The sequence below is a fragment of the Carya illinoinensis genome, chromosome 13, assembly GCF_018687715.1.
Source record: "Carya illinoinensis cultivar Pawnee chromosome 13, C.illinoinensisPawnee_v1, whole genome shotgun sequence".
NCBI lineage: Eukaryota > Viridiplantae > Streptophyta > Magnoliopsida > Fagales > Juglandaceae > Carya > Carya illinoinensis.
This window is the reverse complement of record NC_056764.1, coordinates 33,111,700-33,138,195: the sequence shown is the minus strand read 5'-3', so window position 1 is coordinate 33,138,195 and position 26,496 is coordinate 33,111,700. Positions and strand designations below refer to the sequence as shown.

The 26,496-nt window shown below is 36.2% G+C and overlaps 1 protein-coding gene across 1 annotated transcript; it reads right to left on the bottom strand.

Moving 5' to 3' along the window:
• Nucleotides 1-4,933: 4,933 nt before the first annotated feature.
• LOC122291177 (receptor-like protein 2) lies at nucleotides 4,934-9,457 on the bottom strand. Its single transcript, XM_043098814.1, has 2 exons — nucleotides 9,284-9,457; nucleotides 4,934-5,815 (listed from the first exon to the last, which is right to left on the bottom strand). Exons 1-2 carry the CDS (start codon nucleotides 9,455-9,457, stop codon nucleotides 4,934-4,936), a joined length of 1,056 nt encoding a protein of 351 aa, XP_042954748.1.
• Nucleotides 9,458-26,496: the final 17,039 nt, after the last annotated feature.

Below are 26,496 nucleotides of genomic sequence, written 5' to 3'. Positions count from 1 at the left end.
GAAGAGGGAGAGAAGAGGGAGGAAGAGAGACTTATAGCCAGAGAGCACGGAGAAGATGGCAAGACTCGGAGAAGGCGCTGGAGAGATTTGGGGTTGCAGGCTTCAGCACGACGACGGGTTGAAGAAGAATGGAGTTCGGGAGAGGAAGAAAAGAGGGACTTGAGGATTTTGGGGTAAATGAAAAACTGAGGGAAACGTAGGGGCAGGTAATAGAAAACAAATAAAATATTGTTTGCTCCTTCTACAGGGTCTCGCCATACATGGAGAGGTCTTAAGATTTACTGTAGCAGTTATGTCAAACAAATGATGTATGGCTAGGCCGTTGCAGATAAATTTCTATAAAATTATAGTTATTTTGGACTTGCATTTGGCAATGGCCTTGAATAATGGTATTGCAGACTTTACAAAAGTCATACAAGCTAGCTTTTTCTACATGACAATATCATTAATATTTGAATATCAGATGCTCATCATGTATGTGCGTGTTGCTTTTCTTTTTTCTTTTGTTTTTTTTTTTTAAGTGCTCTATAATATTGCACAACCTATAGGCCTGTGCAGAAAAGGGCTTGGCCCGATTAATCCGACAGATTCGATATGGGCCCAACTGACTAAAGTCGGGTTCAGCGGATCAAACTCTTTACGGGTTTGTTACACATTGAAACCGACCAACCTGTCGAAACCGTCCCCATTTCTCCCTCATCCTCAAACCCTAGCATCTGTAGAAATTAGCCCATAATCTTCTACTCCGGCCTCCCCCTTGGACATCAAGAGCAACTATTGGAGCATCTGGATGATTTCAACCTCTCTCTCTCTCTCTCTCTCCATAAACGTAATATTTCGTCGCCTCACCCATACTCCCCTCTCAATTTTCTCTGGATTCGAAAACATCTACTCGATTTGAGCTTCAAGAGCGCACCGAAATGGTGCTGTTGGGTCTTGTGATCTGGCGGTGGCATGAAGCTGAAGAAATGCGATCTCAACATCATTTTTAATGGCTTCTATGGTGGTCACAGTGGTCAGTGGTCACGGTGGTCGCAGGCGTCACAGAGAGTTGCCTTGTCGGCGATGCAGAACATCGAGGCCTCTTCCTTGTCACAGACATCACACTGGATCTCCTTGAACCCTAATTGGGTATTGCAGAAACTTTCCGGTCGTTCCCAGTGGCTTTTCACGCAGTGGGCATCGTGGATGCTCAATACGTATGGTGGTTTTTGATCTGTTTGTGTCTTCCTCTACTTACTTTGTGGTTGATTTTCGATCTGTCTGTATCTTTTCTGGAACCACGCTGATGAGTTTGATCTTTTTGCCTCCATACGTATGGCGGAACGAATGAGGACAAGATGAACGGGTTCGACCCGATCCGAATTATACGGATTGGGCCATACCACCGTGAACCACGTTCAACTGCGGGTCGGGTCGGGTCGGTCTCAAATATTTCTCGGATCGCTCGGTGTGCAGGCCTAACAACCTACATTAATATATGAAAATCCACACATCGCTAGCTGTTAAAAAAGGTATTGAGAAAAGAAGATGGCTATTATTATAAACGATTTTTATTTATTTGTCCGAAAGCAAGAGAAGAATAAATGAAAAGTAAAAAAGGGAAATACAACAACATAGAAGCCAGAACAAGATCTTTTTCTTCCTTTTTCTTTTCTTTAGGGAAAGGCAAAGCTTCTCTCTCTCTCCCTTTTCGTTGTTGATCTTATGGAGATTGACATTTTTTTTTTTCTTTTTTTTGCCGAAGAGCCGGTAGCCACTCGACTTGTGACTCTGTCCCAAGTTTATTGATTAGCCCTTATTTGTGGCGGAGGAATACCATAGTTATATAACCAGCATTTGGGAGCTTACAGATACGCACATAAAAACCCTCCCAAATACAAAACCCAACAACCAATAATAGAATAGCAAAAATCCAAACAAGCCTAAAACCAAGACAAGTCTAAACAGGCCTAGATAAAATAAAAAACTCTAAACCAGCCTAACACCACACTATGAACTAGATACTTGAGAAACTCTATTGATAAAAACTCTAGAGAGATCACCAATTTATTTTTCAAAGAAGATCAAGATCATATAAAAAGAACAAGGATTATTCTAACGGTTAGTTAATCAACAAAAAAAAAGGACTAAGGCTGAAAATATGGTTTATTTATAAAATTTGATAATTGATTTTGAAATGCACAAGTCGGACTCAAGCAGCTAATTACAAGGAAAATCAAGATTTTGAAAATTTTGCTCAAAAAGGAAAATTTTCAATTATTTTCTACAAATAAAATAAGTAATAAAATAAGATTCTTGTAAAAAATATGGCTCAAATCGGAATAAGGATTATTTCTAAAAGTGACAACAAAATATTACTACAAAAGAAAAAAATTACTTACTTAACTGACTATTTGAAGGGAGAAACGAAAAGTAAAACGACTGATTTTGGGTTCAAAATGTAGACCATCATGTAACTTGGTGACATAACATGGTGTCAAAAAGAGCTTTCTGAATTGGGATTATATGTGCGATTTTCATACTTGTAATCAAAATTATGGCTAAAATGTGAATATTGTTAATCGATTATTAATAATATCTCTTCATATAATTATATTATTTCTTAGGATTCATGAGGAATAATAAAAAGCATTCAAATGAATCATGAAATGCATGGAATATTGACTAATATTCCTCGAACGTAACAAACTTCACAAAGTTTTAGTACTTTAGCATAATTAAAACATTCGTGATCGAGGAAGTCGGAGTTAAGGGTAATAATGAAGCGAATAGGGCCATTAACTTGATTCTCATGAGCACAATAAATTAATAAAAATTTTATGTATAGTTATTTTTACGTACTTTTTTGCACACTCCGTTACTATAATTGATTAAGTATTAAAAAAATAATAAGTCAATCACATTAGTAGAGTATATATAAAATACACAAAAATAACTGTACGTAGTATTACTCAACTCCATGAGATTGGTAATCACTAACTCATCCGCATGTAGTGGTACTACATTTATTTGCGTACATACGTACTGATCATGTTTGGAAAAGAAAAGAACGTTAATTGCCAAGGAAACATCAAACATCTGCACCATTTTAGCCCATGCATAATAATCTCCTGATCTAATAAAGTTTCCCAAATTTCTTGCAAACGATAGATCAAATGGTCAGATATTGTAATGTGAATACTGCTGACTTAAATTATGACGATTTTTTCTTTATTTAGAGCGTATACATTTCGCCGAAAATAAACTTTCCAACTTTGATATGCTAAGCGGCGATTCCACTCCGTTGCAAAAAAATTTCATCCTATTACAACGGAAAATTTACTTTTTGTGTCCACTTTATCGTTGAAATAGAGTATACCATTTAACAATCTTGTAATATTCCAAATAGAAAATGAGTTAAACACAACATTTTTCACAACATATTTCACAATAATTTGTTAAATGAGGGGTATTTTTATAAAACTCCTTATAAAATAATATTGTTTTACAAAAACACTCTCATCTTATAATATTGTTGTGAAATGTGTTGTGCGTGTATTATTACTCATTGCAAATTCCCCAATTTTTCCCAAAATTTGGTTAGACCTTATTTCACTGAGCGATGTCTAGCGTTCCAAGCGTCGTCCTTTTTGATTTAAGCAAATCAAATTATAATATTCACATGGACAATTTATGGAGTCTTGTAATATTCATGATTGAAGAAGACCTATCATGATGACTTTATGGAGTGTTACATGGTATGTGTGTGTGTGTGTTATATATATATATAGTGCTTAGCCTGCAAATATATATTTAAACTTTGATATCAATGCTATGTACATACATTTTTTGTCCAATTTATATATGATTGGTAAGTGGCCACAGGGATATATATATATATATATATAAATAGCAGTCCCATTCCAAAAAACTATTTGAAGAACAAAAAAAAGAACCAAACTGTTCAATTGACCCAGCATTAATTGTTGAACATTAAAATGTTACCAAGTCATGCGTTTTGTTATCATCAATTTCATAATATATAAATTGATATGAAACATTGCTGGAAACCATTAATTGCCATAATAAAGAAATACTCAATCCGTGATTTTTCTCGATTCACTACAAACATTTGTGACAAAATTCAAGCAACCAAAAATGCACTACAATTTTTTCCCACTATACATTTGTGACGATGGAATGAGCCGTAGATACGAAAGTTGTTTGCAGTTACACCACCATAAACCTTTTGAGAAGCTTTAGTTGCGTCCCCTTTTGTGGCGATTAGATTTGGAAGGAATTACTTATTTGTGGCAATTTTTGGTATTTTCTGTTGTAGTGTGTCACCTTTTGGTACAATATTTTGGAGATTAATCAATTGATGACAATTAGCCTTTTAATATAATGGAGTTAGTTATTTTTCAATATGAGCTTAAGTCGAGACATGGGTTTAAAATGGGACAGAAACAGTGTCCGATTCATTAAGATAATCCTATTGAGATAATTGATTAAGGTTTTCGACATTTTTTTGTAATGTAAATTCTAGTACACTGCATATATGACACAGAAAAAAAATATTATAAACACAATATATTCATGATATAATAAAAGCTTTATCAATATATCAATCAATAAATAATATAATAATATATGGATGCACACTTTATAGTAAATAAAGATACATACATAGATATTAATTAAGAGTTTTTCTTTTCTTTCATGATTTTCCAAAACATGATGATCATAAGCTTATACTCGACATGAGAGGTTTCTTTTATTTATATATTTTAGGAATCTGAAAGAATTGCAGCGGACCAAAGGAAAAATATGTGATATATATGAAAGCATTAGAACGGGAATTGAATTGATGCTAAATTGACAACAAAAACTAGAGAGAAATTAAATTTATCAATCAAAGAAGAAGACCTGCATACACTAATTCGTACACTACTTATAGATCAGTTGATCTCAGCAATCTCGCCAAAGATAAAGTCAGTCTTACATAGAGTTGATCCTTCAAGTTATTTAGGAACCCAAAATATGCAACTCTCCAATTATGGCTCAAAGCCAAAGGACCACACACTCTCCATAATCCTATAATGAAACCGAGACTCACAATAACATGAAACCATGGAACTGTAACTCCAGTATCTTTCTTCACTTCATGATCAGTGTCCATGTCTTTGTTGCCAATAGTAGTACGTCCATATTCATTTTGAAGCGGGGCGCCACAAAGTCCAGGATTGCCCTCATATGCAGAGGCATCAAAGCTTTGGAGCTGAGTGCCTAATGGTATTGCTCCGTGGAGTTTATTGTTGGCAATGCTCAAGAAACTCAAGAAATGCAGACTTGTAAGTGATGCTGGTAATTCTCCAGACAATTGATTTGAAGAGAGGACTAGATGTTCCAAGTTTGTGAGCTCCGATAATTGGTCTGGGATGTTTCCTGAGAAACTGTTATAGCCAAGATTCAGCACACGAAGAAACTTCAAATTTCCTATCTCAATGGGGATATTGCCACTAAGATTGTTATGCCCAAGTAATATTTCTTTGGAGAGGCGACTGAACAGGCCAACAATATTATTATTTAAGAAAAAAATTGGTGAAAGCAAAGAATAATTACCATCGGGAGCCAATTGTGAGACCAATGCTGGCAATGTACAAAGTTCCTTTGGGAATTCACCTGAAAGGAGGTTATGACTTATATCTAAATTGCCAAGCTTTGGAAGGGTCGATAACCAAATGGGAATTGAACCTGTGATACGATTGGATCCTAGTGAAAGGGTCTGAAGCTTCTTTAGCTTAGATAGCCATATGGGCAATTCCCCGATTAGCTGGCAAAAACTAAGATCCAAATATCGAAGATTGATTCTGGGTGATCATCTGATAAAGTAAAAATCTCTCTCTTTTGTTCTCTCTTAAAATAATATTTAGGCTGTGGATTTGTTAAGTGTTACTCTAGTTTTATATTACATAGTACACTTTACCACCTAGTGAAAATTCTTGAGACTTGTCGATCTGGAGAAACTTGTGGAGCATTATTCTAAGCTAAGCTTGAGGTACTTTCCGCTGTGCTTTCTAACATTTCCAAATTAAAGCATCTGCTCTTTCATATGAACTCTCCAACGGGTTCTTTGCCCGCATCGTTGATGAATTGCACGAATATCATTCGATTGAATTTACAGACAAATTATTTTCAAGGAAATATCACCAACCTTGATTTATCGAGTCTTCATCATCTCACGATGCTCGATCTCAGGAATAACGACTTCACTGGCAATATTCCAGTAAGCATTCCCTCAATCCATCCTCGATGGATTTCTTAATTAGTGTAGCATGTCCTAGCATAGATCGTTCAGCATCCGTTCGAGACCAGTTCATGAATATGGCATATAAAATCGTACAAGAATTAATGATGCTTTAGACTTTATTTGCAGTTTGTATGCATATTCTATATCATCCCAACTTGTTCGTCCAAGTACGTGCTTATGATTCAGATATGAGATGAGATGGGATAATATGATTTTAGATAAAAGATAAAAATTAAATAAAATATTATTATTATAATTTTGAGGTTTAAAAAAATTAAATTAAAATTTTAAAAAGTTAAATTGTTTATTATATTTTATGTGAGAATTTGAAAAATTTATAATGATGAGATAATGAGGGGGGGCTATATATAGCCCCCTACACGGCTAGCCTTAAAGGCCAGGCTTAATCTGCCATTTAATTGGCAGAAACACATGGCTTTAAGCCATGCGTTACAAGCAAATAACGCATGGCTTAAAAGCCATGCGTTAGACAGAGTGAAGGAGGGGTCTGCCCCACTTGGGCGCTCCTCCATTTAACATCTCCCACTCGCACACAGTGGGCATGATCCCAGGTTAGCATCTCTCTAATGTTCTCAATCTTATTCATATAAGTAAATAAGCCGTGCGACCACCAAGCATATCTATAGAAAGGTGGGAGTACATACACTAAATCTCTCCCAAATAAGACTAGCATAGTAACATCTCTAAAGTGTCTGGTTATGTTCTAGACTCATTCGATCGCATCAGTTCAAGCATTTTTGAAACCCTCTTGAGTTTCAGAAAACTCAAAACAATGCTTGACTATCTCTAAATCATTTCAATATGTTCACAACCTTAGTCGCTACCAGTATGTAGTGTCATAGTTTGACGTCAGCAAACACTATCGAAGATGCGATATCGAAAAATCTTCCCTTTGCACTCATATCATTCAATTTTGGTCAAATCGCTTTCCCAGCAACACCTCTTTAGACCATATTAATCATGGCCATAAACAACATGCCAAAGTAGCAGACATTATAACCTCCATCTTGTGACATAGTCAAAAGTAAAGGACACTTAAAAAAAGGAGACTCACACAGTGAGAAAGAGGGGAACCATTTACTCACTTACTCATTTAGTCGAATAAGCACATGTTGTATGAAACACATGCTATGGTGGATTTCTCTTTCTTAAAGAGCATATGTCTATATCAACACCGTACAGATCTTAGTATAGCTGCTCCTTAAGCGTCAAAGTGGATCTCACATCTGGCTAACCACAGGCTACATAGATTGTGGGGTAACCCATGCATAGTCCTCTCATTGGACCTGATCTTAGCTCCCACTAAAACGACATATCTTTGTGTAAACTAACTTATCCATTTAGACAAGTATCTAAGAACACAATGTCTCATCTCTACTCGCTTTTCAAGCGCTAGAGGCGATCGCTCGTGTGAGTGAGCCGATCTAAGCCTGTTGACATATCTTGTATGTGAATTTAGAAAAACAATACGATAAAGACAATAACTGAATCATATTGTATTAATATCCCAAAGGAAAAGTTACATCTTAATGTCATTTGAAACACAAAATACATTTACAGTCTACGCAGTCCCAGATTCCTAACATGAGCCTCAAAGACATCTCTTGCTATGGGCTTCGTTAAGGGATCAACAACCATGCGACTTGTAGAGAGGTGTTTCAAAACCACTTCCTTTTGCGCTACCGTGTCTCTGATGTAGTGATATCTGATATCTATGTGTTTGGTTCTTCCATGGTACTTAGAGTCCTTAGCATATGCGAGAGCAGCCGTGCTATCGCAGAACATTATCACCGGATTTGAAGAATCTGTGCCAATGTCTAAATGCTTGAGGAATCTCCGTAACCAAACACCTTCTTGAACTGCTGCAAAACAAGCTATGTATTCTGCCTCCATGGTGGATAAAGCTATACAGGGTTGTTTCTTGCTGCTCCATGTAATGGCGCCATTGTTAAGCAGAAAGGCATACCCAGTAGTTAATTTATGCTCATCTAGGTCACTGCCCCAGTCGGCATCGCTGTAACCTTTCAGCTGCAAATCTGAACCTTGATAACACAGCACATAGTCTGCAGTTCCCTTGAGATATCACATAATCCTCTTGACTGCTTTCCAGTGAGCCAGTCCGGGGTTAGATTGAAATCTACTCACTAAGCCAACTGCATAGCATATGTCAGGCCGAGTACACATCATTGCGTACATTAGACTACCCACAGCATTAGTATAAGGGACACGAGCCATCTTTTCCTTTTATATTTGAGTCTTAGGACACAACTCTTTAAATAAGTTCTCGCTTTTTGCAACAGGGGCGTCAATGGGTTTACATTCATTCATTAGGAAACGCTCGAGGACTTTCTTTATGTAAGTCTGTTGGGACAAGCACAAAAGTCTCTTTGAGCGATCTCTGTAGATCTTAACTCCCAGAATGTATTCTGCTTCACCCATATCCTTCATCTCAAAATTGAAGGATAACCACTCTTTTGTGGCGACTATCAACCCTTTATCATTTCCAGCTAGTAGTATGTCGTCAACATATATTGACAACATAATGAAACTCTTCTTGGACCTTTTGACATAAACACAATGGTGCTCTGTGATCATCGTAAACCCATTCGAAAGAATGGCTCGATGGAATCTGAGGTTCCATTGCCTAGATGATTGTTTTAGGCCATATATTGATTGTTTGAGCTTGCACACTTTGCGCTCTTGACCTTTGACCACAAAACCCGTTGGTTGATCCATATAGATCTCCTCATCTAATTAAACATTGAGAAATGCTGTCTTAACATCCATTTGGTAGAGTTCCAAATCCATATTTGCTACTATAGCTAGAATCAGGTGAATTGAAGCAAACCTCACCACTGGTGAAAAAGTTTCCTCATAGTCTATACCCTCTTGCTGGGTATATCCTTTCGCCACTAAGCGAGCTTTGTACTTATCTATTGATCCATCCGACTTGCGTTTGACTTTAAGAACCCATTTGTTCCCAATAGTCTTACGCTCTATCAGTAGATCAACCATATCCCAGACCTGGTTTGTCTTCATAGACTCAATTTCATTATTAAGAGCTTTCATCCACTCATCTTTAGTAGAAGATGAGAGAGCCTCATGAATTATCCTAAGCTCATCATCATCATGCGAAGCTACCATTAAAGCTTCCCCTTCAATGTCAAAACGACGACGGGGAATACTTTCACGTGTACTTCTACGCGGCTGAGATTGTTGTGATTAATTGACAAGCAGTGTGCTCCCACTCGGATTTAAGTCCCTTTTATCATTTATAGGAGCTTGAAGAATTTCTTCCTCATTCTCAACTAAATTCCTTGGAGCACTTTCCTCTTGTTCCACAATCTCATGAAGTTCTAAACTCCTATCAACCTCACCTTTACTTGAAAATTCATTTTCAATGAAGTCCACATCTCGTGATTCAATCTCAGTTACAATTTCATCAGTTTGTTCACCTATTAACACATACCCTCTAGAGTGTTCTGAGTACCTTATAAAGATACACTTTTTTCCTCTAGGGGCTAATTTTTCATACTTATGAGAAAGATCATGAACAAAACTCGTTGAACCCCATGGCCGCAAGTTACTCAAATTGGGCTTCTCGCCAGTCCATAGTTCATATGGGGTAGAAGTTACTGATTTGAAGGGCACTCGGTTAAGAATGTAGATAACAGTCAAAAGTGTATCCCCCCAAATAGAAATTGGTAGGTTTGCTTGCACCATCATTGATCTAACCATCTCAAGCAGTATTCAATTTCTCCTTTCCGCCACGCCATTTTGTTGTGGTGTACTTGGCATCGTTAGCTGTCTTTTGATTCCTTTTTCATCACAGAGCCTTTTAAATTGGTCAGAGAGATATTCTCATCCTCAATCAGTTCTTAGAGTTTTTAAACTTTTATCTAACTAATTCTCGACCATTCTTAGATATCGCCTAAAACATTCCAATGCTTCAGATTTATGAGAGATTAAGTAGACATGACCGTAACGTGAAAAATCATCTATAAAAGTGATGAAGTAGACACCTCCGTGTCTTGCCCTCACACTCATTGGACCACAGATGTCTGAGTGGACTAATTGCAGTGGAAAAGACGCCCTAGTGGCTTTTCCAAACGGTTTTCTCTTAACTTTTCCCATTAGACAATGTTCACACGTGGGCAAGATGACCTTAGTGAGATTGCCTATCAGGCCTTCTCTAGCTAATCGAGTCATTCTATCTTGCCTTATATGGCCAAGCCTAGCATGCCATGTGTGTGAATCCAAATAATCAATAGATTAAGAAAGAAAAGCAATAGATTCATTTATATTAGAATAAACCAAATCCAATATCATAAAACCGTCTTGAAGAAAAGCATTGCCATCAAACACATGGCCCAAATGAAAGGAAACATAATTGTTCTAAAAAACAATCCGAAATCCAAGTTTTAATAGAGTAACAACTGAAAGTAAGTTTCGTCGGATCTTGGGAGCGTATAGCACATTGTGGAGGAAAAGAGTGCGGCCACCCCGCAAGTCCAGCTTGTAGGTACCAAGTCCCAGTACCTCCACGCTAGCTCCATTCCCCACCTTGATATCACGGCTCCCAGTTGGAATCCGGCGATACTCCACAAATCCGACTCTATCTCACGCTATGTGCTCGGTCGCTCCTGAATCAACAATCCACAAAGGATAGGAGTCAGCAACCATCACATGGCTAGTTACAAAAACAATGCGAGAAAAGTCAAAGTGTACCTTCTTCGGCTCAGTGCAGTCACGAGCGAAGTTGCCAATCTTTCCACAGTTGAAGCACTCTAATTTTGACTTGTTTTTCCTGCGCTTGCCCCTCTTGGTGCTCTGAGAAGTTCCTGGCACTTTTTTAATATGTCCAGCAGCTACTCTATTCTTGGACTTCTTGTACTTAGGCCTTGATGCCTTGCGCGAACCAGCATTAGCCACATAGGCCGTATGATTGGGCTTGGCAGCCTCTAGGCGCTCAGCCTCCAATTCCAAGTGACGTGAGACATCATCAAAATCTTTGATATTCTCGTTATGTGTCAGGTTCTGGCTTATATTCTCCCAAGAATTCGGTAGTGATCTTATCACTGCCTATACTTGCTGTTCATCTGTCAGGTTGTTTCCTGCCGACTTAAGTTCACGGATCATAGTTGACATAACCCTAAGATGCTGCTTCATCATGTGGTCAGAGCGCATCTTATAAGAGTCGAACCTAATGGTTAATCCACACAACCTAGTGGCTGAAGTTCCACCAAACTTCAACTTCAAAGCCTCCCACATACTTTGGGCTGTGTTATAGACCTCGAACTCACACATCAGATCATTGTGCATGCTGCTTAACATTATGCGCGCGCACCGATTTTTCTTAGCCCATTGGGTATAGGCTTGTTGATCTATCTTGTGTTGTTTCGAGTTCCCTTCCCCGGGCATAGTAAGGGTGTGAGATAAGGCCTCCAAGACCTCTTGCTCATCTAAGACATATTGGATGTTGCGATACCATATGTCATAGTTTTCCCCATCTAATTTCTCCCATTTGTTTAAGTCGACAACAATATTCTTGGATGCCATTTCACTACAATACACAAAGAAGGGATATTACTCACTCACCTAAAAAATCTGTCGCATCCTTTCAAGTTAGAAAAAGAATAATTTAGACATGTCGCAAGATCGAAAAATCGCTAGGCTTCAAAATCATCTCTTGCGCCACAATATCCAATTATTAGATTTCTAGCTCAATTCTCGCGCAAATTTTTTAAAACAAATATGGGAGAATTTATCATCATAAATCCCAACCATACTCCCACTATCTTAAGTAGTCATCTAGGCCTAGTCACATATAAAGACATAACCTACTAAAACCGCAGTAACCTTTTGAGCCAGTCTACAAAGACAGCTACCCAAACCATGGCAATCTGTTGGGCCAGTCTACAAAGACAGCCAGACTACAGCAACCTATTGGGCCAGTCTACAAAGATGGTTCATATGAGACCATTACAGTCCATTTTTCTTGTTCCATCAGTGCATTTATAGTTTTTACTGGGGCCACTGTAGTCTTTTTGGCTATACAGTGCATTTACAGTTCTTACTGGGGTCACCATAGTCTTTTGGCTATACAGTGCATTTACAGTTCTTACTGGGGTCACTGCAATTCTTTCAGCCTATCATTCACACTGACAATTCTAATTAAGACTACTTAGTAGGATTTTTCTATTTTATCACTAAAAGAAATAAAGACTAATGTCTAAACATTCAAGTTTAACATTCATAGATGATAAATAATCATATTTCCACATGTTCAATACACACATACATGTTATCACATTTAATCTAAAAATTAAATAAAAGATCACATGTATTATGACATTATGGTAAAAAAAGTAGCATGAAAACAATAATCACATGTTATCATATTTAATCTACAACATTAAATAAGAGATCACATGTAACATAACAATAGATCTAAGCATATATTAAATCATGCCAAAAAAAAAAAAGATCCTTTTTTTTTAAACAAAAAAAAAACTATTATACAAAACATTTAAAACCCCCACCTAAACCAAAGAACATTCGCAGCCCAGTGGTGCGCCCTCTCCTTAGTTTAATAGTAGGTCTTGGGTTCCAAACCCATTGTGCCACTTTATGTTTTTTTTTTTTTTTTGGTTTTTAATAAAAAAAACTTACAGAAAAAAACATTGGGCTGAAAAGCCCAGTCCCTTTTTTTCTTTCTTCTTAAACCCAAAACATAGTGGGCCGAAGGGCCCAAGCCCAACCCGGCCCATCAGAGGGTAGATGACTCAAGTCATCTTCTTCCTCTCGCAAGTTACTGTTCATGTGAACAGTAACTCCTCGAAAAAAAAAATCCCAGCTGCCGTTTATGGACGTCACCAGCGCCGTCGATAGCCGAAAACTGCTTCCAGAGGAAGCTGGGTGGTGCTGGCAGCACCCCTCTGGTGCGTGCAGCACCAAGCCAGTGCTGCTCTGATGCGCGCAGCATTGAGCTGGCGCTGCTCTGGTGCGTGCAGCACCGAGCCGGTGCTGGCAGCACCCCTCTGGTGCGTGCAGCACCGAGGTGGTGCTGCAGGTGCCTCCACGGTGCATGGAGCACCGTGGGCACTTGCTGGTGCGAGAGGTACCGTGGTGCACGCAGCACCATCACAAAGGTGCCGTGCAGCACCCTCCGGTGTGCGCTGCACCTCCCACATACAGGTGGTGCACGCTGTACCACCGAGAGCAGAGGTGGTGCTCGCTGCACCACCGTGTGAGGATGGTGAGCGTAGCACAGCTGCACAGCGGTTCAACAAACTTTTTTTTTTCTTATTAAAAAAAAATGCAGCACCACATGTGAGCCAATCACATAAAAAAAAAAACACAATCACAGTTTACATGCATATGCCAAAAAGAAACTGGAAGCAATTATAAAATCTCTGATACCAATGTTAGAAAGCACAGTGGAAAGTACCTCAAGCTCAGCTTAGAATAATACTCTACAAGTTTCTCTAGATCGACAAGTCTCAAGAATTTTCACTAGGTGGTAAAGTGTACTACGTAGTATAAAACTAGAGTAACACTTAACAAATCCACAGCCTAAATATTATTTTAAGAGAGAACAAAAAAGAGAGATTTTTACTTTATCAGATGATCACCCAGAATCAAAGAGGGGGGGCTATATATAGCCCCCTACACGGCTGGCCTTAAAGGCCAGCCTTAATCTGCCATTTAATTGGCAGAAACGCATGGCTTTAAGCCATGCGTTACAAGCAAATAACGCATGGCTTAAAAGCCATGTGTTAGACAGAGTGAAGGAGGGGTCTGCCCCACGTTGGCGCCCCTCCATTTAACAGGATAGCTTTCCAATATTTAGAGGCAGCTTGCCACTCAATTGATTGTTGTAAAACTCAACGTTGGTAAGCTTGGTAAGGTTGGGGATGCCATTGCTAATGGACCCTGAAAGATTATTGGAATGTATGGAGATTTCTTCCAATGCTGTTGCACTATATATATCGTGCGGAATAAACCCAGAGAGAGAATTATAACCTGCCCTAAAGATCTCTAGTTTGGAACACCCCCCCTAGTCCACTAGGAATTTGGCCACCATGATCATTGAAAGAGAAATCCAAGAGCCTGACAAAGGGAGAAGTAGTGCAAGGAAAAGAAGGGATAGGGCCTGTTAAACTGTTGTTTTTGGGAATGAGCTGGGTCAAGTTCCATGCTTGTTGGAGGAATGAGGATTGGAATGTCCCTTTGAAGTGATTGCCAGACATGTCAATTGTTTGATTAATGGAGGTTGGCCATCCATTAGATGAACTGCCATTAGAAGAAAATAGCAAGGACATGTCTCCACATAGAAGGTTGTAGCTCAAATCAAGGACCTTGAGTTGATTTAAGGATGAAAAGAATCCAATAGGTAGAAGATAAAGTGAATTGTAGGAGAGATTGAGGTGAGATAGAAGTGTGAGGTTACCGATAAAGGGAGATATATTCCCTTTTAGGCCTTTAGATGGTAGCCAAATGTGGGTGACATGACCTTTAGGATCACAAGAAATTCCTTCCCAATGGCAACAATAAAAGGAAGACCAATTTAAAGGTTGGGATGAGGACTTGAAGGGCAAGGACAAGATCAAAGAGTTGCAGTCTAATTGGTTGCATGCATGATTTCTACCGAGAAATCCGAAGAGAAAGATCAAGGTGATGAAGAGAAGATCATGAGGTGATCTCATGTAATCTTTTATAGTTCTTGTATGCCAGAAGAAGCACAAGTAATTGATTACTTTTGTTGAGACCAAAGATATGAAGATCGAGCAAAGTGCTAGGAAGAAGCAAGAGATTAAAGGTTTAACTACATTCTATGTTATTGCCGATTGTTGTTTATATATATAGATCATATGCTTATCGTTTACTCTCGTAATTCCTTCTTCATATTAATTTATATTATATTAAGGAGCCACTAAGAACAAATAAATAAAGCTAATATATACATATATATTAAGAAAGAAGACCTAAAGATGTAAAAGTAAAAGAGATATCGGAAACCATAGTATAATATATATCCATATATCAAGTGGAATGTGTGAAAAACGCTTCAAATCAACTATTCTCCCGGCCCGGCCCGGCCCACTAAAGACACTTCTCAGTTTTCATACACTGAATGGTACGTTGATTCCATTAAACAATACGCGTTCCTAAAACTAAAAATGATTGCTAACTCAAAGGTAATTTCCTCAAGCAACAAAGTCAATATTGGCAACAAAAGTCATTTTGATTCTCCATATACCGCCATTGTAAAATTTTCGAAATTCATCCCCCATGATATATAGATATATATTGACCGAACCACCCTGGCTCCTGTCTGATTTCTTTTTTGGAACAGACAAAATCGTTGCGAAGGAAAATCTGTGCACCATGATTACAAACCCCATGCATTCACAGGTGGACAAGTGTCAAATATGATCAACAGCTAATAAAATGGAGGAGGAGTGTGCCTTTTTATGGTGGGCTTTCCGGCATAATTTGGAGGTTAATTAATATTTTATGAAGGCGGCTAGCTTTTCTAGTGGAGTTTGGTTATGTTTCTGAATGGAATAAAGTCAAAAGACATGAACAGTTGCAATCAAATGTTCAAATTTAGGTTTGAGTTCATAAACATTATGAGATCTTGGAAAGTTTATTTATAAAGAATTGATAGGAATGATCAAGACGCAACGTTTTCATTTGCCTTTTTTTTTTTAAATAATCGGTCTGTCTTTTTGGACCTTTTTCTAATCATCACATACACAGCTGTTGTTGGTTCTCTCCATTTTGAAGGTTGGAAAAGTATGGCTCATGGCCATCTAGAAAGATGTCAGTGGGAATCCCAAAACCATGTAGAATGCGCGCACCTTACCAATTCTAGTTTGTGAAAGTAGCGTTTTCCTTCTATTTTTGATAAGTAATACATGAATTCAGGATCGATCTTATATTGCTGATTAAACCATTGAAAAAGATGAGTACTGTCTGAAATATATACAACAGTAGCTGTTTGCTGTTTTCCCTTGTGAATATATTCTTAGACCTGACGTGATCGAGAGTTATGCACCCAACAAGCAGAGTGCATAAGTTTGTTAATAACCTTTAATGGATAAAAAGAAGTAAACTCAAGAATCTTTTAGGGGCCGGTCGGCTATGTCTAGATCCGGTCCACTCTTGCGCTCCTGATTCAGTACTCTCGCTTGCAGACCAACATCTACATAGAAATAAACGGAAGTGTAATAGACTTCCAATTAAGCCTGGAAAACAAATGGTATTTAAGGAAATAAATGAATTGCTAATATGCTTATCCAATATTTTTAACTTCGAATAACCCAAAAACTGAATTGTTTTAAATTAAAAAGTGACTGTACATAGAGTTTTTGTAGATATTAAATTGGGATTTTTATTTATTTTTTTAACATGAGAGATTTTAAAACAAAAATACAACAAATCACACTACATGTAATTTTAAATTAAAATTCATACGTCGGTAAGTACTTATAGTAAGAGCACTAGTAGTGGGCTCAACAAAGCTAAAATATAGCTAAAGAATAGCCAGAAATGTGGAAAAAAGTCCTACAATGGACTCAACAAAGCTACATTAAATTTGGCCTTTAACCAAATGGCTAGCCAAATTTGTTGAGCCAACTTCACTAGCTAAACATTATTTTTAGAGTAAAATAATGCTGGATTCTTCTTTCACTTTAATTCTTCTGGTTTTATTTGTTTTTTTGATGCGATTTCTGCAGATTGGATTCTTAAGCTTTGATTGATTTTTTTCCTACATTTTTTATGCGATTTCTGCAGCTTTGATTCTCAAGCTTCTTTCACATTTTTGATGCGATCGTTACTGCATTTAAACCATCAAGAGGGCATAGAGTACATCAAATTAATAAATAAACACATAAAAAAGGTTATAACATTTGCAATTTATTAAACATTTACTGTTGTCCAAAAAATTAATATTTTAATAGAATGGTGAAAGATTTGTTGAGCCTATTATTTGATGTTGTAAAAAGTGACTAGCTAAAATTTGTAAAAGTGAATTGTTTAGCTAAATTTTAGCTAAAGATTGTTGAGCCCACTACTAGTGCTCTAAGTATTGCAAAAGAGTTGATTATTGAATCTACAAATAGGGTGTTATGTGGAAATTATAGTAAGTACTTAGGTCTTCCTATTGTGGTAGAAAGGTCAAAATATAACACATTCAGATGCCTGAAAGAAAAAGTTTGGCAAAGGATTATTAGCTGGAAATCAGATATGTTATCATCTGCAGGGATGGAGATTCTTATTAAGAGTGTTTTGCAGGCCATTCCTACTTACATTATGAGTGTGTTCAGGTTGCCATCTAATTTATTAAAAGAGATTGAATCTATGTTTTCTCGGTTCTGGTGGAGTCATAAGAAGGATGAGAAGGGTATTCATTGGAGAAGTTGGGTAAAATTAGGAGAGGTAAAAAACAAATGAGGACTTGGGTTCAGAAGCTTAATTAGTTTTAACCGAGCTCTATTGGCTAAATAAGTATGGAGATTGATACAAGAGCCTAAGTCTTTGGTGGCACATGTCTTTTAAAGGCAAATACTTCAGAAACTGTGACATACTGGATGCTAAATCTGGTTCTTCTCCATCTCATATTTGGAGGAGTATTTGGTCTTCTATTAGATTGACCAAAGAAGGAGTAGTTTGGAGGGTAGGAAATGGACATAGTGTACGTGTTTGGCATGATAAATGTCTCCCAAAACCTACTACTTATGAAGTTCAAACTCCTATTAATAGGCTGTCTGCGGATGCTACAGTTGCTGAATTAATTGATATTGCTAGTGCCAAGTGGAAGACTGATTTGATAATGGAAGTGTTTAGTTTAGAAGATTGTAGTATACCTATAAGCTCGAGGGATGTTGATGATAAATTGATTTGGGCTAAAAGTGCAAAATGTGTTTTTTCAGTAAAAAGTGCTTATTTTCTAGATTGCTCATTGACAAAACAGTATATTGGGGAGATTTCGAATGGTGAGACAGCTGTTGTAATGTGGAGGAAAATATGGCATTTGAAGGTTCCAGGGAAGGCTCTTAATGATATTCTTTCTACAAAATAGATGTTAAGGAAAAAACAGATTCTGGATGATGGATTGTGTCCTATCTGTCAGCATACTGAGGAAACTGTTATACATGTTCTTTGGACCTGTCCAGCTTCTATGGATGTATGGAGGGAGAAAGATAGTCCTTTAAACAAGTGGAGCTCAAATTATCTAGATTTTAGTATGTTGTGGAGCAATCTGTGTAACAGATTATAGTCTAGTTGGTTCAGGTTGTTGCTATTCTATACAAGATTTGATCTAGAAGAAACTTTTTGTTTTTAATAACAAGTTTATTACTCCACTTGCTTTGATTAGATCTGCTTTGAATGATTTAGAAGTGTTTCAAGATGTTCATCTGTGCTCCATCACTGCTGCAGAGAGTATTCATCAACAGGTTGCTGATCTGTGTTGGAGTCCACCAACTGAGTCTTTTTATAAGTTAAATTTTGATGCTGCATTTGATTCTGAAAAGAAGTTGGTGGGTATTGGTATTGTGGTAAGAAATTGTAGGGGTGAGGCTATGATTGTGGTTACTGCTCCAAGAAGTCATGTATATTCTGCTTATTTGGCAGAATGCTATGCTCTGATAAGAAGCATCCAGTTGTACATAGAAATAAGGCTGCAGCAGGTAGTGATCGAGGGAGATGCAAAGTCAGTAATAAAGGATGTTATTGGTCAGTCTACTAATAGTTCTTGGCAAGCAATTCTGATTGAAGACGTCAAATATTTATTAAAGGGAATGAATGGTTGAAAGCTGAGCTTAGTTAGGAGAGGTAGAAATAAGGTTGCACATATTGTAGCTAAGTTAGGCATGTTATCAGATTCTGAGTTGGTGTGAATTGAGGATTGTCCTCCTGAAGTTAGGTATGCTATTTTGCTTGAGTTATCTTGTAATGACTGATTTTTCAATGGAATTATTTTCTTCTAAAAAAACAAATAAATAAATTCATACATCGGTAGCTTAATTATTTAGATAGTCATTTTTCAACAATATTAAATAATAAATTTTCTAAATCTTTCACTATTTCATTTAAATACCTATTCGTAATTTTCATTTATTTTAATTTTATAAATGATAATTAAAATATTTATTCATTTTCAAAAAAAATAAATATTAATTTTTTACGTTTATATTATTCCAACAAATATAATTTTTTAATGGTCTTATTTTTTCAACGACCGCATAAAAGTCATGGTTCAAAGCTAAGTTTGAATTTGTCATAACACAAACACTAGGGCCTCAATGTATGAACCTAAAATAAAAGATGGCTCTGCGCTTCTAATTGATTTAATTTTTAATGTTAAGTTGAATAATTAGGTTTTACATAAAAATGTGTATATTAATGACTCCACAACGTGTAGCTCACAAATTATATTGCTAGATTATCGTAAAGCAAAAACTCTCATGCACAACGTGTACATCACAAAATAGCAAACACAAACGAGAAGAAAAGAAAAACCCACATGTAGAAAGTGGGAAGAATATATTAATGAGAAAAAAATGTATGCGCAGTCGTTTTGGCAGGATACAATTGGCCAGTCAAAAGTCCTAAAACTAAATTTAATATATATAGATTTGGAGAATTTGTTGTTGGTGTATTTTGAGTTGGCTAGCTAAATTTTATCTATAGCAAGCTCACTATAAGTGCTTTTAAGCACTTATTCCTCTATGCTCAACTAATCCCGTCCATGCTTCTTGTTCGTGTACCTTAATTAGAAAATAATAAAGATAATTGGATGAGTTATCAAAACTCAATAAGCAGCAAATCTATACAACATGAGTTAGTTACATAATATAGAAACAGACAATTTTGAAAAAAGAGCGGTGGTATTTTCAGAATTATTTCATATAATAATATATACAAAAGACTTTAGACTTAAGCATACTGAAACAATATTAGAAATAGAAATAGAGGCGATGTTTACCCCATTGGTACAAAGATGTGCTCTTACAATTCTAATTTTCTTTTTCATTTTTTTGTAGTTTTTATCATTATTTAAGTTTTTACTTTTCTTGATAGTTCTTTAATGACTATTTTTCATGTTTTTAATTTAAAGTTATATATGTCAGTTTTTTTATACATAGAGAGAATGTAAATTACAAGTTTTCTTTTTCTTTTTCTTTTTTCTTCTTCTTTTTTTTCCTTTTTTTTTTTTTTTTTTTTTTGTAGTATAAAAGAGTAATTGTTATAAATTCATAATTTAAGGAGATTGCAAATCGAAAAATAGTTTGAGAAGGTTTTATGTATTTTAATCCTTTTTGTCTTTTACAACATATATAATTATGGTTGCACATGGACAAAAAATTAATTACCCTTTCAATTTAATTTCTATCAAGTCCACGTTTAACAATAGGTTTGGTTTGGTTCATATTATCATTACATTTTTCTCAAACTCTTATATAAAATATAATAAATAATTTAAATTTTTTAAATTTTGAAATAAAAAATTATAATAAAAAATTATATTCTAATAATATTTTATTTTATTTTTAATTTTTATCTCGTTTCATTTCACCTTATTTCATCTATATAACCAAACGTTGGCTTAAAAATTTTACTTTTACATGTACTTTCATTGTATAAGTTGCTGTTTTTGAAAATTATTAAAGAAAAATGGAGCTGATTTGCTGGATTTAAATGCACATTCAAAAAACAAATAAAGATAAAATATTAATCATAATAATGATAATAATAATAATAATAATTTATTATTTTATAGAGAATGACGGCTAATTTTGAATAGATTAGTCAAAATTTAAAAAGTCGTATGTTTAGCAAATAAAAATAAAAAAATAAAAAAAGGCTATACGAATGCTTAAGTCAAAATTCAAAGCTAGTGGTCCTATAAGTTTTTTTTTTTTTTTTTTGAATGACGTATCACTTTCAAAAATAACATTATTGAAATTAAGTTCATTACAAAGTTCTATGACTCTAAACAAAGCAAAACATTAAACTAAAAATGGTTTTGAATGGAATGGCTTGTTAACAAATACAGTTGCCAATATCTCTCCTTCATGAGCACGCACAATCACCCAAATTCCCATTTTCCTTGCACCTTCATCCACTGCTGCATCACAATTGGCTTTAATAAAACGTTCGGTTGGTCTCTTCCATCTTTGAACTATAGGCCTTTCGGACCCCCCTTGAGAACCCCCTGCCCTTTATCCTGTGCTTCATGAAACAACACCAATAACTCATCAGTACCTTGGATTATCTTCCTAGGATCCACCATCTTGCCTTGAAACAGGAAGTTATTTCTTCTTAACCAAATCCTCCACATAGCAACAGCTACCCATTTCAGCTCAGCTTTTGTCAAACAATCACTCAGTCTCTTCCATAGCTCCATGAACTTACTTTCATTCACACTCCATTTCTGAACTGGACTAGTATTGTCCACCCAAATATCGTCGGTTGCAATACACCTCCACAGCACATGAGTGACCGTTTCTTCCTCTACCTTACAGATCATACACATAGGATCCTTAAGAACTTGTTTCTTATAAAGGTTCTTTCTAGTTGGCAATACGTCTTGACATGCTTTCCACAAAAAATATTTCACTGTCTCTGGAATCTCTAAACTCCACATCCTCTTCCAGCATTTCTCCAATCCACTCGCCACTGATGATTCACCCTTCTTCATTCTCTATTGTTGCATTGCAGCATAATACCCACTTTTCATAGTATAAGTCCCATCATTTGTATGCCCCCAATAACATTTATCAGGACTTCCAAAACGGCTAATCGGTAAATTACAAATGTGCTCAGCTTCCTTATTCTCAAATATTTCTGTTATGAGTTCTTTGTTCCAGCCATGACCATCACTATTAATAAGCATATGAACTGAAGCATCTTGATCTAACACCTTTATTTGAGATTAAACACAGAAAGTAGTTGGAGATTGGAGCCATTTATGCCCCCAAATCCTTATTTGCTGACCATTGCCCACTCTCCACCTTAGTCCTTCTTTCAACAACCCAATGGTAGACCATAAGCTCCTCCAAATCAAAGATGGACCCCTGTCTAGTTTAGATTCCATGATATTCTTTTGTTTGTAGTAATTTTCTTGAAAAATTTGAGCAACCAAAGAGGAAGGAAACTGCATCATGCCCCAACATTGTTTGGCAAGTAAGGCTTTATTAAAGCTCTCAAAGTTCCTAAACCCCATACCACCCTCATTCTTAAGTTGAAATTAAGATCAACCATTCTTACAAGTGGTTTTAGGGCTAATTTAAGTACTAGAGTATTATAAAAATATTTGATAATTATTTATTATTATTTATTATCTATTTTTTATTACTTTTAACCAACTAGTCAAGTTTGATAGGCCTTAGAAACGATTTAAAAAGTAGGGAGATAATTAAACTAATTTGTTTATTGGATTCCTTCATTCTAACGCATGTAATTAACAAGGTTAGCCGGTTAGGTTACACAACCTATGGCCACAGGCCCATATTCAGGCCTCATTTGTTTTCATAATTATTTTTGTTTTATCCTATTTATTCATTATAATTTTTTAAATTTTTTATAAAAAATAAAATAAATAATTTAAGTTTTTAAAATTTTAAAAAATATATATTTTAATAATATTTTATCAATTTTTAACTTTTATTTTTACTCAACCGACTGAAAAACAGACCGAAGAATGTGAACGTTAATAAAAAAGGTAAATGACGGTGCAGTCGTACTGGAGAACTGCCATTCTTCAAAGACGTTTGGATGGAATTGTCTAGTGGTTAGGTAAGACCATATTGCATGCATTTACTAACGGTAGTTGGCAAGTTGAAAATTACTAGATGACACCGTATAAGCAGAGAAGATGCGGAGGATATGGAATTCACAAAGCCTATGTTGAAAAAGTGGGTTGATGAGCTGAAAGATGCCGTCCATGATAATTAGTAGGACCATATTGTTGCTTGCGTGAGAAAAGTAGATGACAAACTGACAGCCATAGTTTCAGCTAAGATTAAGAAAAATAAATAGAAAAGCATTAGGTTTATTTTTTGATTAAATTAAATCTATAATTCAGTATAATTTAATTTAAAATATTAATTTAATTATATAATAAAAATATTTTTATAATTGAACGTCAAATTAATTTGATTTAAAGATTAATTTAATTTAAAGATTATTTTGTTAGAATTGGTTGGAAGTGAGTTTAGGAAAACCAGCGAAACATACAAATAGGTAAAGAGCATTCATTTGAACTCAGTTGTTTATGGCAACTTCTCTCTCTCCAGGCAAAAAAGTATCACCACTGCTTAGGTATTTTCTCTCATTCACTAGCCAGAAGGGGGTTGGAGGTTAGGCTCCACCCACCCTCCCCTTGTCTGCCCTTTTCCGAACCTGTTTTACAGTTGTTTTCCTTATTTTTCTTTAATTTTTTGTTCATAGTACCAAAATATGTTAATCTGTTGTTTTTCTGCCTCCTTCGATAGACATGCACCCCACCCTAGATTCTCCAACCACTAAGGCAAAAGAAAATAACTCTCCACTGCAGCTTCTAGCCATAGTTTTATAGTTTGTTTATCAAACTATGTAAAAACTATTTTAAGCGGCTTCCTCTTACAAGAAATGAGAGGGAGAAAATTTTTTGGCTCCAGATCATTTTGTTTTTAATTTCTCTTATATTGTATCTATTGATTTTGGAAAAATTGTAGAGAGCTCCCACCCCCATCAAACTTGCTATGTTTTAATATTTTAATTCATTTATGATATGCTTACTTAAACAAAACAAAAAAGTAGTTTAGTTCATTCACACTGGCACAACATTCTATACAGCTTTTACCTAAAAAAAATGCTCTGGACAACCGGCTGCGTCCCCGCCGTGTCCTCGCATCTTACGTGGCAAAATAATTAGACGACGTCGTTTTGTTGTTTTTGCGCTGGAAGAGAAGGGGCTCTGGTCTCCATTCCCATTTCGCACAACAACATTTATCTTTCTATATTCTCTTTTTATTTTTTCCATCCCCACAATTACCTTTTGTCTTCTCCAAGCTGCAGACGCTCTCTTCGTCTTCTTCACATAGCCACGAAAACACTAATCTCCAAGCCACAAAATAGATGCTTTTTCGTCTTCTTCACATAGCCACCTTCGTCATCGCTGTAGCATTCTCTTGCTTTTTGAGATTTTCCTTGATGATCTCCTCCACTGAAACTCCATCATAAATTTCACCTTCTTCTACATCTTCGACCTTAGTCTTATCCTTCCCCATCTCACCTAGTGTTTCCTCAATACCCTCAAAATTATTTTTCTCAAATCAATTCAACTCAACAATGACCATAAATTAAAATCTTATTCAAAATCCTATAATCACCAACAAATTCAACATTGACTTGATCTCCATTGGATCTTACAAATTACAAAAAATTATGTTGGGAGTTTTTTGTTCATTTTCTCAAAGATCGGATCGACATAATAAATTATAATTGAGTTTAAGAGAGAAAAAAGATTCAAAATCGTATTAGAACTTGACGTCAAATTTGATTTGAGAAGCTTGGAATGTTTGATGCAGTGGGGGGTTCTAGGGACGGTTGTCCCTATAATTAGGCCTGCAACCCGATCTTGCATAACCGGGTTTGAGGCCAACTCGACCTGCATAAACCCATTTATGGTGCCAAACCGATATGACCCGATCTGATCAAAATAAACTCGAATCGAATCGTATGACCCGACCTTTGAAAAATAAAATCTACTTTCTACCCGTTGATTTACAATCTACCCATCGATTTACAAAATATCTCCTAGATCTAAGATGACAACATTATAGTAAACTAACATTCATCCTCAATCTTAAGAGAAGATCCCAAAAATCAAAAATTGAAAAGGGCAGAAATCGTCTTCTTTATGAACTTGATGCAGTCGGCATGGCTTCGCTGTGGTGAGTCTTTTTTTTTGTCTTTCTATTTTTTTTTTTTAACAAAGCCCAGAGCAATTTCAATGTGTATTCCTTGTTTTTGGTCGACTACTACCAGTTTTGAAAGTATCAAATGCATGATTTGAAGGCTAAGAATCATGAGATGGCTAGATCTCTGATTCTCTTGATCTACCAATTTTAAAGGGGGGAAAAAAATGAAAAGTTTCAAAATGAAACTCATCCTCTACTCCTTCAAGACCCATTAAAAGAAAATTGATCCATCACTCCTTCTCCACCATGCTTCCGCCACCACCACCACAAGATGCCATCATGAAAGTCATTCTCTGCTCCTTCGAGACCCAGGTGGGAAAGCCAGCCAAATAACTTGAAAACTTTTTCAGCTGATCTCGAATGAGCCGAGCTTTTTTAGTTTGTTTCGATGGACCAATTAGCAACCAAGACACTAGTCTTTCAGTCGAAATTGATATGGGATTTGAAGGCAATGAGGGTAGTAACAGATAACCCAAGAGTGGGAGAATCCATGCCTTCGCTCACTCATCTTCCTCCTTTGACCTCGTCATCGACATCATCGCTCGCATGTGCGACTACAAGGCTGTGTGGGATCTTGTGGCCTAGATGCATAATCACCGCCTCACCCATGGCTGTCTTGGAGGCTAGGGTTTGAACTAAATAAAGATTTTATACTTGGTAGTCGGTCGGTTTAACACAAAAAGATAAACCCATTACACTCAAGCGGATTGGTGAACCGATCATTACTAACCCATCATTTTCCTGGTCGGGTCGGGTCGGGTCGAGCCACTCGGGTCATTCGGGTGCCGGGTCATCTGCACAGGCCTACCTATAAGAACTGTTTACCTAATAGGCATGCTTGTATGTAGCTATAGGTACAGGCATTTAATTAAATAACATTATTTTCCCTTCATAAAGAATTTGAATGTAGATTTAGGAAATTAATTAAAATTCTTAATAAAAATGATGCTTTGTTGCTATGTGTTTTCATGTAAGTTGATGTATTTTTTTTTTTTTTAATGTTTTGTGTAATTTCCATTTTGTTTTGATGTAATTTGATGATGTTAGTTTTATGCAATCTAATTTAGGTATTTTGATGTTTTGAATTTTTTACATTTACTTTGATTGTATAAGTTGCTGTTTTTGAAAATTATTAAAGAAAAATGGACCTGATTTGCTGGATTTAAATACACTTGTGAGAGTAGAATGTCCGTTGTTGGTGAC